At 38.8% G+C, this 14,133-nt stretch overlaps 3 protein-coding genes across 3 annotated transcripts; 2 read left to right on the forward strand and 1 right to left on the reverse strand.

Annotated features, from left to right (window-relative positions):
- Nucleotides 1-14: 14 nt before the first annotated feature.
- Nucleotides 15-5,173, reverse strand: LOC149651560 (apoptosis-resistant E3 ubiquitin protein ligase 1). Its single transcript, XM_089848548.1, has one exon. It carries the CDS (start codon nt 4,678-4,680, stop codon nt 1,759-1,761), a length of 2,922 nt encoding a protein of 973 aa, XP_089704674.1. The 5' UTR covers nt 4,681-5,173; the 3' UTR covers nt 15-1,758.
- Nucleotides 5,174-5,379: 206 nt separating this feature from the next.
- On the forward strand, nt 5,380-7,290 carry LOC149651561 (DNA-directed RNA polymerase III subunit RPC3-like). Its single transcript, XM_089848551.1, has 2 exons — nt 5,380-7,009; nt 7,077-7,290. The coding sequence occupies exons 1-2, from the start codon at nt 5,585-5,587 to the stop codon at nt 7,218-7,220; spliced, it is 1,569 nt and encodes a 522-aa protein (XP_089704677.1). The 5' UTR covers nt 5,380-5,584; the 3' UTR covers nt 7,221-7,290.
- An 879-nt stretch (nt 7,291-8,169) lies between these two features.
- Nucleotides 8,170-13,840, forward strand: LOC149651562 (uncharacterized). Its single transcript, XM_089846955.1, has 10 exons — nt 8,170-8,426; nt 8,479-8,630; nt 8,694-8,750; nt 8,811-9,592; nt 9,659-9,840; nt 9,994-10,457; nt 12,234-12,306; nt 12,465-12,522; nt 13,365-13,466; nt 13,541-13,840. Exons 1-10 carry the CDS (start codon nt 8,170-8,172, stop codon nt 13,748-13,750), a joined length of 2,337 nt encoding a protein of 778 aa, XP_089703081.1. The 3' UTR covers nt 13,751-13,840.
- The last annotated feature ends 293 nt before the right edge of the window (nt 13,841-14,133 follow it).

Genomic DNA, 14,133 nt, shown 5'->3' on the forward strand with positions numbered 1-14,133 from the left:
TAATTAAAAATAAGTTTTTGTAATTATGTTTTTTGAATGAATCAATAATCATATTTATTTATTTATTTTTTTTTACAATAAAATTTATCATTAAGTACTAATTGAAATTTTAAATATTTGTAATATCGAAAAATACCCGATGGAGATAATTAATTATTAATTAATAAAGTTTAAAGTTTATTTTATTTTATTTTTTTAAATATTAAAAAGTAAAAACCCGATCGACCAAAAATGGGACGAAAAATCGGAATTGTGCAATATATTTATTTTAAATTATAATATACACTTATAGACAATGTGCATGCATTATAGGGGCTAGATAAATTTCATCCCCCTTGTATTAACTTTAACCGCATGCGCTTCAAAGGGTTGCCAGTAATCTGGCAACACTTGCATGCACACTATCTATAAGTTCAATGTGCACAAAGTGAAGAGGATCGTTAGATCTTAACTTTGGCTCTATTTACTCTGTTTGATTTTTCTTTTCTTTTTTTTTTTTTTGAAATACTTAATCTTTGGCAAAATGCTTCAAATTGGTTTTTTTGTTGTAAATACGACAGCTATATTTAAACTTAAAATGTTTCTGCAGCTAAAATAGACCAAGGCACTATACACCAAGGCATGATTTTTGTCGAATAGCACCCATTGCTAATTTAAAACGAACCCTAAAAAGTTTTACAGAGCTTATTCGTCTACATCGACGTAGAAGAATTTTTTGTACGAAAAAATATGAAATAGACTAGATTTGCTTTGCATTTATTTTATTACCTAAAGGACCTATAGTATTTTGGTACTAATTTTCCTAAATTGGGCGTTTTATTATTCTTTTTTTTCTGATAGCAAAAGTTTATATCTAAGTTTGTAACACTGCCCCAATAGGCCCTAGCTACCATATGTAGAAAATTTCATCTAAATTTATAGCGACTATGTTAGTTCAATTCTCAAATTATAACCAAGAACTAATTCGTGCACCTAAGAATATGGATGTACCAAAAAGAGTCTAATTCAAACATCGTCCTCGTGACTTATTGACGCTCCTACATCTTTACACTCTATAAGTTTTATATCGAGAGGATGGTACAAAGAGGCATTTAACATATTCTTAGTGACACGAATGAGTTCTTGGTATTAGTCGTTTGCTTGCTTGAAAAGTGTATTTAGGTTTAAAATTATTAGGTGTAGAAATTAATAGACTATGAAAGACAGGTGCTTAAATTAATAATACGTAAGGTGTAAATATTTAAATTGTAAAATATCGTGAACGAAATCTCAAATGGTGAAAGAAAAAAATTAATAAAATAAAAATATATTATTAATATTTAGAGATAATTAGCTAGACTAAATGGCACATTTTCTTGTTGTCAAAACTTTAGCTCAAATATCTACGCGTTTATTTATACAATAATGTTATTTTTAAACCCTTCAAACCTTGAAATAACTTTTTAAGATTTTATAGTTAAATTGGCAACTTCACTTTAAGCTAGTCCCTAAAATTCCCGCAAAAAGATGTAATAAATTTAATCTATGTTAATTATTTGTAAATATTTTTTTTTAAACGAAGCTCAAATATCTTTTTACTGAATAAATCACGACGTGATTCTTCATTTGTACATCAAAATACCCTAAGTACTACTATAAGTAACCAAGTGATAAACTATATTGAGTCGTTGAATTAAAATTATGTCAAAAGCTCACCACAATTATCGCTACACTGATTAACCTTAATTAATTCGGGCTTTTCAAGTACTATATATTAAACTACACCATTCCAAATCCTTCTGAACCCTCGTTAATGGCTAATCGAAAGGCCCTATCAAACTGCTCGTAAGAATCGTAATCGGGAAGGCATAATTGGTTGAAACAGGTGTGCGCTGTTGGTAAGTTACCAAAGGTCGGCGCGGAAGTTATGTGAAAACGGGGATTCAATTCCCCGAAGCCCCCTGGAGGTAATTGGGAACATCCGGTGGTAAACTGGAGTAAACGGGCCATTTCTTCTTCGGTAAAGTTGGAGACGGCTGTCCAGAACCAGTCCAGGATCTTACGGAACTCGTACGAGGCCCCGCTAACCGCGTGGTTGGCTTTAAAGTCGGCGATACTGTACTGACCAGTACCGCACATTAAGAGTTCCAACTCGTTCTCGTCGAAGATGCAAAGTAGACTGTCCGGGATTAGTTCGTTAAGTCCTTTCAAAAAGTAGTCCACTTCGTCCTTGATGGAATTAGCTAGACGGTACTGCGCGAGAGCGTCCAAATACCGGTGCTTGTTCGCGTTAGTGACTTGTACGTTGGAGCCATTTGGAATCAGATCTACAACTCGAAGTAATTGTCCTCCTTCGCCGTATTCTTCCTCCGTGAAATAGAGATCCATGACTTCGACATCGTTTTCGAGAATGTACTTAATCTTTGAGACGTATAAATCGGGGTCATCCTGTTCGAAATACTTGTAATGGACTCGGAGTCCGATAAGTTGGGCCAAAAACGAACGCGATAGTCTAGCCTTGACTAGTTGGCGGTACGTGCTACCGAGGGCCGACTCGTATAAGCATTTTCCGACTATCTTGCCCGCGAATTCGTAGTGTTTTAGCTTGAGATGCGAAGGTCGTTTAGGGTTTGGATGCACCAGTCCTTGTTTATCGTTTTTAAATCTCTGGAAGAGCTTAAACTCGGAGCTAAAGAGTTGGACGCAGAGAAGTTCGAACCATTCTCGCCTCAAACCTCCCCAGTCTAAGCCTTGTTCGCCAACGAAAGATATCTCGAAGTTACGGCACCAATCGGCCGTATTGAAACCCTTCACGGCCTTCATGGATGACTCTAGTAGCTTTTCTCTCGTTATTTTAACGGGCAATTTGTCGTGAAAATGTTTCTGGTGCATTTTGCGAATTTCGTGGTAGAAAAAGTCTCTCTTGTCCTTGAAGGTTTCGGAGCCGCCAATATTTTTGAGTAGGAACTGGGCGAAAGTTGCCACGATGACGTTACGGTCGGCCGTTAAGAGTTCGACTGGAGTTTGGCAACCGTCGTCGATGACTAGAATGGCTTCGCCGAATTGATTGTTGGTGTTTTTAAACTGGAACTTCGTTGACGGACACAGTCGGAATGTGACCAATCTCTTGGGAATGAATTTCAGGACGTATTCTTTTATAGTTAACTGTTTGGGCGAGATGTAGCAAAATACTTTTCGAAGCTTCGAGTCTCCGTTTTTGCCCAATAGTTTGGCTTCGTACCAAATATTGTGACTCTTTTTAGCGACGTTCTTTTGAACCAGGGCACCATCCGCCTTGTTCAGAACGATAATATGAAAATCTCCGTTTTGTAACATAATCCCGCGATAATAAACGATGGCTCTGTAGCAGCCCTCTTGGTCAAATTTAAGAACCAGGGATACTCGACTAAGGTGTGGGTGGCATTCCCATCTGAAAGATTTTGTCATGGGTCGTTCGCTATTGATTTCTACAATGTCCACGGTGTACTCGTCGCTCGGGTCGAAGTTCGGTTCGATCGCGCAGACATTGGCGTACTTGTCACGTGGTTCTATGAACAAGTGGTAAGGTACGTATTCGGTGCAAACTACGGTGGAACAATGATGGACGAAGGACGTTTTCTGAGGTTCAGGGTTACCAGGAAGGAAACGTTTCTCGAAGGGGCTATTGCGGACATGGGCGTTTCCAACTAGAACGCTGATAGCGTATTCCCCAGATCTTCTAACGCTGAATTGTACTCTAGCTTTATTGGCGTCCGAGGGATCGGTCCCGCCTAGTTCGACGCTACAGGCGATCTTATGGGTTCCCTGGGTGATCTCCACCAAGAGGTTATCGTTATTGGAGATGGGGTAAACGCGACCATTACGCTGAAAGAAACGAATGACGAACGAGACGGTCTTGCCAACCACTTGAGGATCTTCCCAGTTGAAATCTACGAGGCAATGTTGCGGGGAAAGGTACTTTCCAGTAATAAAAGTGAAGAATCCTAGTTTGGTGACGGCGGAATGATCTAACAGGAAGGAAGGGTGGGACATGGTAGAGGCCATACCGACTAAAAAGGCTATCACTGCGGAAACTAGAACGATGTTGCAAAATGTCCATGGCGTTTTGCGTTCGCGCAAAATAAACTTCCAATAGACGCCCTCCTGGTCCTCAACCGTAATGGACCTTTTCAACGCGTCCTGAGCCTTTTGCCAATCAGCCTTCTTGGTAAACACCCCAGCGAGGGCGCCTACATTATCCGACGCGAATTGTACCAACGTTTCAAGATTGGTAATCCCAACAGTGCTCAGTTTTTCCTGGTAGTCCGTTAAGTCATATTCTTTCAACCAACGGCTTAGTATCAGTTTTCTCTTCAACTTGACCAGCACTCTCTCCAATCGCGCCGTTTCCTCAGACGCAACGTCCGACAGTAATGGGGTTTGAGACTCTGCTAGGGTGGCGCAACTAATCAGGTTAAGGCAACCCAAGGACTGCAGCGCTCTTTGGTACGGTCGCAACTGGTTTTCGTCCAACCAGGATCTCAAATCTCTTTCCGTTTGTCTCTCGATAGCCGACGACTGGTGTTGTAGAGCAATAAGCATAACCAAAAAGGCGATACTTGAGTAGACGAACGAGACGGGTACCGTACGGGGTCCACTCTGTTCGACCGACGAGGGTGATGGTGCCGTGGGTGCTACATTGTCGAGTGGGACGTCAGTCATTTTCGGACAACACTTTTAAACGTTATTTTTACTAAGGGAGTGGGTTAAAGAGAGTGCAAACAACCATCAAGTGTTCCTGTACCCATATCTCCCTCGAGTTCAGTCGTGCGAGTCATATTTCCAAACCGTATTGATAGTAATCATTGTTTACGTCAGGGAGGGATGCCCTAATCCAACCTTAGGGAACATAATGTTTGGGTATACAGACCGCGCGCGGCTCAATATTGTAACGGTAAAAATATATACCAAGGCCCGCACTAACAGCAACGTCTGTCTCTACATAAAAGGGGATTCGATATACCGCTTTATCGATCATGAAAGGGTTCCTAGCTTTATCCGATGTTTGGACAACACCAATATACCGCACTTGAAAAGATAAAGACTGCCATATTTAAGGTTCTGAGAAGACTAGGAACTGTAGAGGTAGGCTTCCACGTATAACGCCCGCGACCCCGAAACGCTTGTCGGAAACATGAAAGGAGATTGACATAATACGGATAATGTATTTTTCTTCCGGATGAGATTATCACCACAGTGTTAAAGGCAGTGCTGCCACCTCAAGGGGAGCCGTTTGGATAACGAGGTTACGTAACGCTAACGGGTTTGCGATTGCCGACGGCTGCCAAGAGCCTTTCGCCATCTAGTCACAGCGTTTTATTTAATACATAATTTAAACGAAATATTTACTAAATTAAATTCATTGCAATCAAATAAAATAAGTCTAAATTAGATTCTATTTAAAAACATAGGTTCGAAATAAATAAATAAGTGCTAGTCTTCATTGATAATGTTCAGCCTTGACGATCAATACGTGCATAGTATAAGCAGACGATGTATAGTTACACCGGCTGTCCGGCGCTACGCACGTGCGTTAGGCTTAGCTTTTGACAGTTAAAATTTCGTTATGTCTTCGGTCGAAATAAATTTGTGTTCGATTTTGCTAAAACAATATTACGGAGAAGTTGTTGAAGAAGTGGGTAAATATCTCGCTAAATCGGGCTCCAGATCTCTACGATTTATACAAAGGGATGTAAAATGCTCTGTACAAGAAATCAAGAAAGCGCTTTGCGTGTTATTGCATCACAACCTGGCTATGTTTGTCAACAGAAACAATGGTTGTATCGAATACCAGATAAGTATCGAGACTGTTTTACTGTTAGTACGTTACCCCAAGTACATTTACGCGGCTAAAACGCTATATGGAAAAGTAGCTGAGATAATAGTAGAGGAAATTCTAACTTCAGGGAGATTGCAAATGAGTGCCACAGTTGAGGCGGTAGTTAAAAGGTTATCTGACGTAACCCCTAAGGAGATTTACGAGACATTTCAAAGGCTAGTTTCTGCCCATTTTTTACGAAGATGTCCCGCCCCAGTTAAAGCCTTGGAAGAAGATGAGGAAGAAGATAGTTTATGCCCTAATATTGAAGTATCAAAAGATCGAGCTCATATTAAAGTTGAAATAAATCTAGATGTAATTAAAACTGTCAAAAATGACAATGCTGACGACGAACCACCCGAAGATAAACGAATCAAATTAGACCCTACCCAACCTGATGCGGGCATTTTTTGGATGATAGACTTTGAACGTTTCCACCAATTCTTTCGTGATCAGGAGGTCATTAAGTTAGCCAGTAAACGAATCGACCCTACAGCTGGAGAAATTGTACGTGCCTTATTACGTTGCGCCGAAGTTAATACCCCATCAAAAACTATTCAAACCAACCCAGTGTCACGTTACGAAATAATAGATTGTATGAAAAAAGATGGTAGTTTGCAAGACGTTGAGAAGAACATGGATTCATATCTAACGCTTCTAATCGGAGACGCTACGGGTTTTTTAAAGAAATTCGACGAACGTACTGGTGGCTTGTTTGTAGTTGATTTTGCTCAAGCTTTCAAGGTTTTAACAGAAGCTAATATAGCAGCCGCTGTGCAAGATCGATTTGGTTCAAAATGTGCTAGAATTTTTCGTATGCTACTAATGGAACCTTACTTAGACCAAAAGAAAATCGAAGAAAAGTCACTAATCCCTCCAAAAGACGCTAAGGAATTCACTTATAAAATGATGAAGGAAAATTTCATCATGATTAAAGAAATCCCCCAAACTCCGGATTTTGCCCCTTCTAGAACCTTTTTCCTATTTTACGTTGATTTGGACCGAGTCTGCCGTAATGTCATCTACATGATACACCAAGCTATATACAACGCGATATGTCGCAACCTTCACGAAATGAATACCAACAAAAGGTTATTAGAGAAACAGAAAGTCATGAAAGCTATTCTGGCCAAGCTAGAAAATGATAACGCTCCTGAAGAACATATTCAAGACGTATAACGCAATTTTCTTCATATTCGTCACCAAATAATAAATTAAAACTCTGTTTTTAATTTTTCAGGTAAAAGATACTATTACCCCGCCTGAACGTGAACAGCTAGCGAAATTAAAGACAATTAACCAAAAACTAACCTCATCTCAGATACAAATGGACGAAACGCTATTTGTGTTAAAAAGTTACTTACAATATAAGATTTGTAAATAAATAAATAAATAAATTGTTGTTAAGATATCATGTATCTTTTCGAAATAAAGATTATATAAAGCTTTGCATTTATTTTGCACATTGCCTTTTCTCTTCAAATATAATACAGAGGGGAAGTCAAATCAACTTGGTAGTACAGAAAAACCTACTGTCGATGCTAATAAAATATGAAACTTATATCGACTAAACTTGTCATATACGTTAAACGCAACCTTCGTAAATTGGTGGACGATTTGCTATAAAATTAACTGTATTGTTATATGCACGTGTAACGAAATACATAATTTTTTCAGATGGAAAGTTTCATTGTAACGTAACATGCAATCTAATAATTTTCTTACATATGGTTCCATGCCTTTAAACTATAGCCAAAGACCGTGGGGATATTTCAACATCATAACGATAACAATTCATTGTCCAGTTACAAGTTTCCAATATTTCGAAACGCTATATTTCTTCGGACAGAAATTGGTCCTTGATTATTGTTTATGAAAATTACTTTCGCAATAGCAAAAAACGGTTTTAGTAAATTTACTTAGTAGCATACGTAGAACCAGAAGTAGGATGAGACTAGAAGTAAAGAGCTCTAGCATTGGTACTAGATCCTGGCACTAGTGAACAAGTTTGAGGATTTTATGCCGCTTCCATAGCGCCTACACTAGAGAGAGAATAAAATTGGTAGAGTTCCAAAAACACTTCCTACCCCTTCCCCTCAACCTAAAGCCGCGGAACACGGACGCGGGTGCTTTAATCTAGTTCGGCCGTCTCAAGTTTTGGTGGGAAAATTCAGAAACCGCTAACAGAGGGCCAACCGTTGGTGTGTTATCAAGAATAATCACTAATGCCAAGTGAAGAATTTGGTTACCTCGATACTTCTAGTCTCATCTTACTTCTGGTAGAACTGAAAATTTCGTGTTTCTTTTTTCTTTTCTTTCATTTCGATTGAACTATGGAGCCATGGATGGTCAAAGCCGGGAATGGTAAACCGTCCGAAGATTGTGGTAGAGTTACCAACAAAAAAGAAAAAATCAAAATATGCGTAGTTTGGTTCGAAAGATGCGTATCATTGGCGACATTCATTTGCTGTTTCTATTACAGTTGCGCCTTTATCAATGAATATCTCAAATACCCTTCAGTTCAAATTTTGGAAATTGACACCTCGGAGTCTGTCCAATTTCCCACGGTAACCATTTGCAATTTGAACAGGTTTGTAACCTTAAGTCTGATCAAACCTTAGGTATAATTAGCTTCATTTTAGAATAAGAAAATCCAGATTATGTGATAAGAACGAAAACGATTACGGAAAACTCCCAAATAAGTCATTGAAAATCATGTCTGATATGATAGAATTGGAGTTCACGAAATGCGCGGTACCACGTTACGAAGTACAACCGATCATAACATACATGAGTAAGTAATTAGCCTAATCAATGTCTAATAAAATAATTGATTGACAATTACGTACAAGCGCAGATGGAACCATACATAGACCTAATATTACCGCACTTCCTGAAGTAGTCAATTTGACAGGCAAGTATTAGGCTGAAATATATTTAAATCAATTAAATTACCCTAATATTTACGTAATAGGTGTTCCAATGACAATAATTACTAATCAACCTAGCCAATTACCAGCAAATAAAACCAATTTGGATCAAGTCGAAAGAAATGCGTCTTATTTGATCACGGGGGAAGGCCATGGTGGCATGGACCAAATTCCCAAACCAAAAAAGATTGCCTCGCGTATGCTGGGAGGTCAAATTGGAAGCTCAATTAAGCCTGATTTACAAGTCGTATTAGGTAACCCTAATGCTGCAACCAAGAATAATACAGGAGGGTTCACCGAGGGTCACGTGGATCAAGTTTCGAAGTTTAAGATCCAATCGCGAACATTGGGATCCAATTCCAAACAACCGAAGCTGCAACTTGGATTACCCGATACTGGGGTCAAGACTAAATCAAGAGAGTTCACCTTGTCCGGTCAAAAAGATGGAGAAAATCATCAGGGCCGGAGTTTAAAACCTGACTTTGCAATCAAAATCATGCCTAAATCAAGAATTATCCCCGCTCGAGAAATTCTAGTACATGGTCACGGCAAACTCGACCTCGGAAAACTGCCAGATAAACTTCTAAAACCAAAACCCGTTTCCATACACATACCAAACGGAATAGTTCCAACTGGACCAAACAACACAGATTCAAAATTAAACCAATCTTTCAAGAAGGACGCGGTTAAATCAAACACCTTAACAGTCTATCACGCAAACAAGACTGAAATGAAGAATATAAACAGGAGACGCAAAAGGCTAGTGGAAAGTGTCGAGAATAGCAAAAAAAAAATAACTCCGATACCAAAAGGGTATTATAAAGGGGTATGTATCGTAGCCTGATTATTAATCATCGGAATTCGATAGTTAAATATCAACTAACTCTCGTAGAAAATTACTCTGGCTTTATTTAATGTTGAAAAAAAGCAACCTCCTCATATTAAGGAACAAATTCAGTTCGAAGAGTTTTACGAGCAATTGGATTCAGAGGCAAAGTACTTTTTAGGCTACAATTACAATGATATAGTAAAGGAATGCTCTTTCAATGGGATAGAGTGTCGCCAATTATTTGGGTAAGTTCGTTGTAAGCTTTCTTCGTGATTTCATAGATTAAAACTAAAGATCTCTGTTAAAAGGTTGTTACAAGTCCCCCTCAAACAAATATAGCTTTTAACATAGGAATGTTTTTGGTGATAAATTTGGATACGTTCATAATTTCATTTCAGCGAAGCTACTCGATTCCTGAACAGCGAATTCGGAACTTGCTACGAATTGCGTCTCAAAAACCCGGTGACCAGAGGTTTGGGCATCAACAGTGGCCTCCAAATTACATACGACATCAATGGCGAAGACTACACCCTTTTAAGCTTGCAAACTACAACAACTCAAGCCCTCAGAATGGTTTTAAGTCACCCGGAAGTGGTTGCCGCACCCGAAAACGAAGGTTTTCTCGTAACGGAGAGCCAAGATAATTACTTGTCGCTTAAACAAGTCGAATACCGCCGTCTAAAAGCCCCGTACTCGGATGAATGCCGCAATTACAGCGACCAGACACACCCTTACAACAACAGAAAGGGTTGTTGGGTTCACTGCGCGCAAGTACTTAATATAAAAAGATGCGGTTGTTCTGATCCTAATTGGCCTAAATTGGGGAACGAAAAACGGTGTACTTTTCTAAACCTAACAGAAGGTATACAGGGTGTTTCTGAAAAGTCCATCACAAATTAAGGGGCGTGTTTATGGGACCAAACTGAGCGGAAAGTACCAAAGAACATGGGGTCTACAACATTTAGTTTCGGAGATATGGCCCCCCAAACATTTGCCCCAAAAACGAGAAAATATCCCAAAATGTGGAGTAAGGGTTATTGCCATTACCCAACTTGTTTCGAAGTCATAGACAATTTCAATAGCCTTGAATTTGAGAAACACTACTGTAACTTTAGATACCAGAAGGGTATAAATGGGTAGAAGTACGCGTACGGCGGTAATGTAAAGCTAATGCCAAGTGTCATAGTGTTTTAAGATTTCTCAGCACCCAGTAAAATGGTGGACCTCAACCTAGAGGGCAAGAAGTCCCAGAGACCGTAGAAGACGAAGTCCTTACTATTTTCGAGGACGAACCAGAAGCAAGTACCCGCCAGGTGAGTAAGCGATTAGGCGTTGGTCACGTGCTCGTGTGGAAAATCCTCAAAAGTCACCAGTTTCATTCTTACCATTTTCAAAAGGTTCAAGGTTTGAATTCCGCGGACTACCCACGACGCATTGATAAACGCCATTGATTTCCCGCGTAGTCTGTTAGTCACAGACGAAGCTAATTTTTCGCAAGATGGTATTATTAACCTGCATAATAAGCATCAATGGTCCCAAAGAAACCCTCACGCAACGCTCGTTAAATCTCACCAAGTACAATTTAGTTTAAACGTGTGGTGCGGTATTGTAGGTGACAATTTAATTGGATCTTATTTTCTACAGCCCAGGTTAAACGGTGAGGCGTACCTACAATTCTTACAAGACGTTTTACCGGAATTACTTGACGACGTGCCCTTAGGTTTGGTGCGCAGAATGTAGTTCATGCATGACGGTGCACCACCACATTTCAGTCTCGCTGTCCGAGCTCACCTTAACGCGACGTTCTCTTTTCGGTGGATAGGTCGAGGTGGACCCGTGGAATGACCTGCTCGATCACCCGACCTTAACCCGTGCGATTTCTACCTTTGGGGCCACTTGAAGGACATAGTTTATCAGAGTGAAGTACCTGATGTGGAAGAGCTTCGTCGACGAATCGTTAATGCCTGTCAAACTATTCGCGATACTCCAGGCATTTTGCAACGTGTTAGGGAATCGTTTGTAAGGCGTGTTCAAGTTTGCCTTAACGCGGGTGGTGAACACTTTGAACAATTCTTGTAGTAGTTATTTGTTACAGATTAAGAATGAAGAACTAATAAAAAATACATTTACATTGGGATCGTATCATGGCGTTTTCTCTGTGACACATCAAACACTAACGTAATGAACAAACTCAACCTTCAATCGCAACCATTTTACTGGGTGCTGAGAAATGTTAAAACACTATGACACTTGGTATTAGTTTAACATTACCGCCGTACGCGTACTTCTACCCATTTATACCCTTCTGCTATCTAAAGTTACATTAGTGTTTCTCAAATTCAAGGCTATTGAAATTCTCTATGACTTCGAAACAAGTTGGGTAATGGCAATAACCCTTACTCCACATTTTGGGATATTTTTTCGTTTTTGGGGCAAATGTTTGGGGGGCCATATCTCCGAAACTAAATGTTGTAGACCCCATGTTCTTTGATACGTTTCACTCAGTTTGGTCCAATAATCACGCTCCTTAATTTGTGATGGACCTTTCAAAAACACCCTGTAGATACGCGAAATTAGAAAGTTTTTTTAAACCCCCAACAAATTAAAGATAGTATAATTATTTTTAATTTCATATAAGCTTCTTGCATTGTCAAAGTTCTGAACGATATTAACGATCATAAAGAAAAATGTGTTTGCCCATTGCCTTGCAAGTAAGTGCAAAATTACGCAATTGCGAAATCTCTAGAAACATCTTATAAAAATAATTAATTCCTAATGGAATCACAAAATTTTTATTGCGAATGTCGAACCTGTTTGTGTGCCTTTATTGTTTATAATACGTAATTAAACAATTGTCTCTTCTTAATAGGGAAGATATTTACACTATGACCCAGTCATCTGCATTAATGCGCAATAACGGTTTTAGGGTAAGTCACAAAGCGAGTTTGCACGATAGCCTGCATTTAGGGGTAAAACAACTAATGTTAATCCTACGAGCCCCTGTAAAAATGTTTCACACACAACACACCAGTGCTCAGGGCAAAGCAATCCACCAGGGGAGCTTTGCACGATAGCCTACATTTAGGGGTAAAACCACTAATGTTAATCCTACGAATGAATGAATGAATGGTTTATTGACCCTTTTGATTACAAATCCCTTTTGGAACAGGGAGGAACCCTCTAACGTGGGTTCACAGGTCCGAAAATAAGAAAAACTAAAACAAAGCATTAAATGTCGTACAATAAAAAAACACTAAATTAATATTTACACGTTACAAAGTCAACAAGAAAACTATTTACAATTATGTACAATGACAGCTGATCGACATATGATTCAATCCTTTAATAGGGCATGGGGCAGAGAAGGCGCAATTTCGCCCAATTGGCTAAAATACTTTTTGTGATAGTTATGACTTCCATATACGAGCCCCTGTAGAAATGTTTCACACGCGGCACACCGGTGTTCAGGGCAAAGCAATCCACCAGGGTAACTTTGCACGATAGCCTACATTTAGGGGTAAAACAACTAATGTTAATCCTACGAGCCCATGTAAAAATGTTTCACACGCAGCACACCGGTGCTCAGGGCAAAGCAATCCACCAGGGGAACTTCGCACGATAGCCTACATTTAGGGGTAAAACAACTAATGTTAATCCTACGAGCCCCTGTAAAAATGTTTCACACGCAGCACACCAATGCTCAGGGCAAAGCAATCCACCAGGGGGAACTACTCAAAATTAAGGTAAATAACACTATTGTTTTTAACAGATGATTGATACGAGTAACCCAAGATCAATCTTTGAAGGTAAATTTCGAGTCTATTTTGAATCTCTGGACAAAATGGTGCATAGCAGTGTACCGAAGTACACGGTAATTAAATTTTATTTACTAGTTAATAAACATAATTTAAACAGCCATTATGATATTAATTTAATTATGTCTAGGCCTTGGACATTTTAAGCAATTTAGGAGGACAACTCGGTCTATGGTTAGGATTGTCTCTTATGACTTTGGCCAATAGTTGCGTGTCATCCATGCTATTAAAACTAGTCAACCGGAATGAGGGTCCAATTTTCAAAACCAAGCCTAAAAAGGTCAAAGGTAAATCGAAGAAGAAACTGCCCAGAAAATTAGATATCGATTTTGACTATTAGTATTAACTAGCGACCTCTGTTAAATAACGCTTTAATGGTTTGTATTGTTTAGAAAAACCTATATATCTATTTTGAAGGTTTTTATACGTAAAATATCCATAAACAAATGAATAATTTTAAGTTTTTTTTAAATATTGAATTTTGTGTTTGTGTCCACTAGATGTTAGCTCGCGCTAATTTGGTGTTACGATATCTTGAAACGCTTTCTTATAAATGCTAAGAAATTACGTAAATTATGAAAATAAGGTAAATTTATTATTAAAGTGCTGTTAAAATTATTGAAATTAACTAAATAATTAAAAACAATTAATTTAAACGCTTAAATTCATCTCAAAATTATTACCCACAAAGAAAATATTAAGCTACCACAATTTTAAAATTAG

Source organism: Phalangium opilio, unplaced genomic scaffold (assembly GCF_054372755.1).
Source record: "Phalangium opilio isolate 3A_F unplaced genomic scaffold, DU_Popi_V2 ptg000082l_1, whole genome shotgun sequence".
In the NCBI taxonomy this organism is placed as follows: Eukaryota; Metazoa; Arthropoda; class Arachnida; order Opiliones; family Phalangiidae; genus Phalangium; species Phalangium opilio.

What these genes read in the sequence shown, in the direction of transcription:
- LOC149651560 (XM_089848548.1), bottom strand. Translation starts at nt 4,680, where the DNA reads ATGACTGACGTCCCACTCGACAATGTAGCACCCACGGCACCATCACCC.
- LOC149651561 (XM_089848551.1), top strand. Translation starts at nt 5,585, where the DNA reads ATGTCTTCGGTCGAAATAAATTTGTGTTCGATTTTGCTAAAACAATAT. An exon ending in CTGAAGAACATATTCAAGAC is followed by an intron (nt 7,010 to 7,076) that starts GTATAACGCAAT and finishes TTAATTTTTCAG; the next exon opens with GTAAAAGATACTATTACCCC.
- LOC149651562 (XM_089846955.1), top strand. Translation starts at nt 8,170, where the DNA reads ATGGAGCCATGGATGGTCAAAGCCGGGAATGGTAAACCGTCCGAAGAT. An exon ending in TTTTCTAAACCTAACAGAAG is followed by an intron (nt 10,458 to 12,233) that starts GTATACAGGGTG and finishes ATTTCATATAAG; the next exon opens with CTTCTTGCATTGTCAAAGTT. An exon ending in GCAGTGTACCGAAGTACACG is followed by an intron (nt 13,467 to 13,540) that starts GTAATTAAATTT and finishes AATTATGTCTAG; the next exon opens with GCCTTGGACATTTTAAGCAA.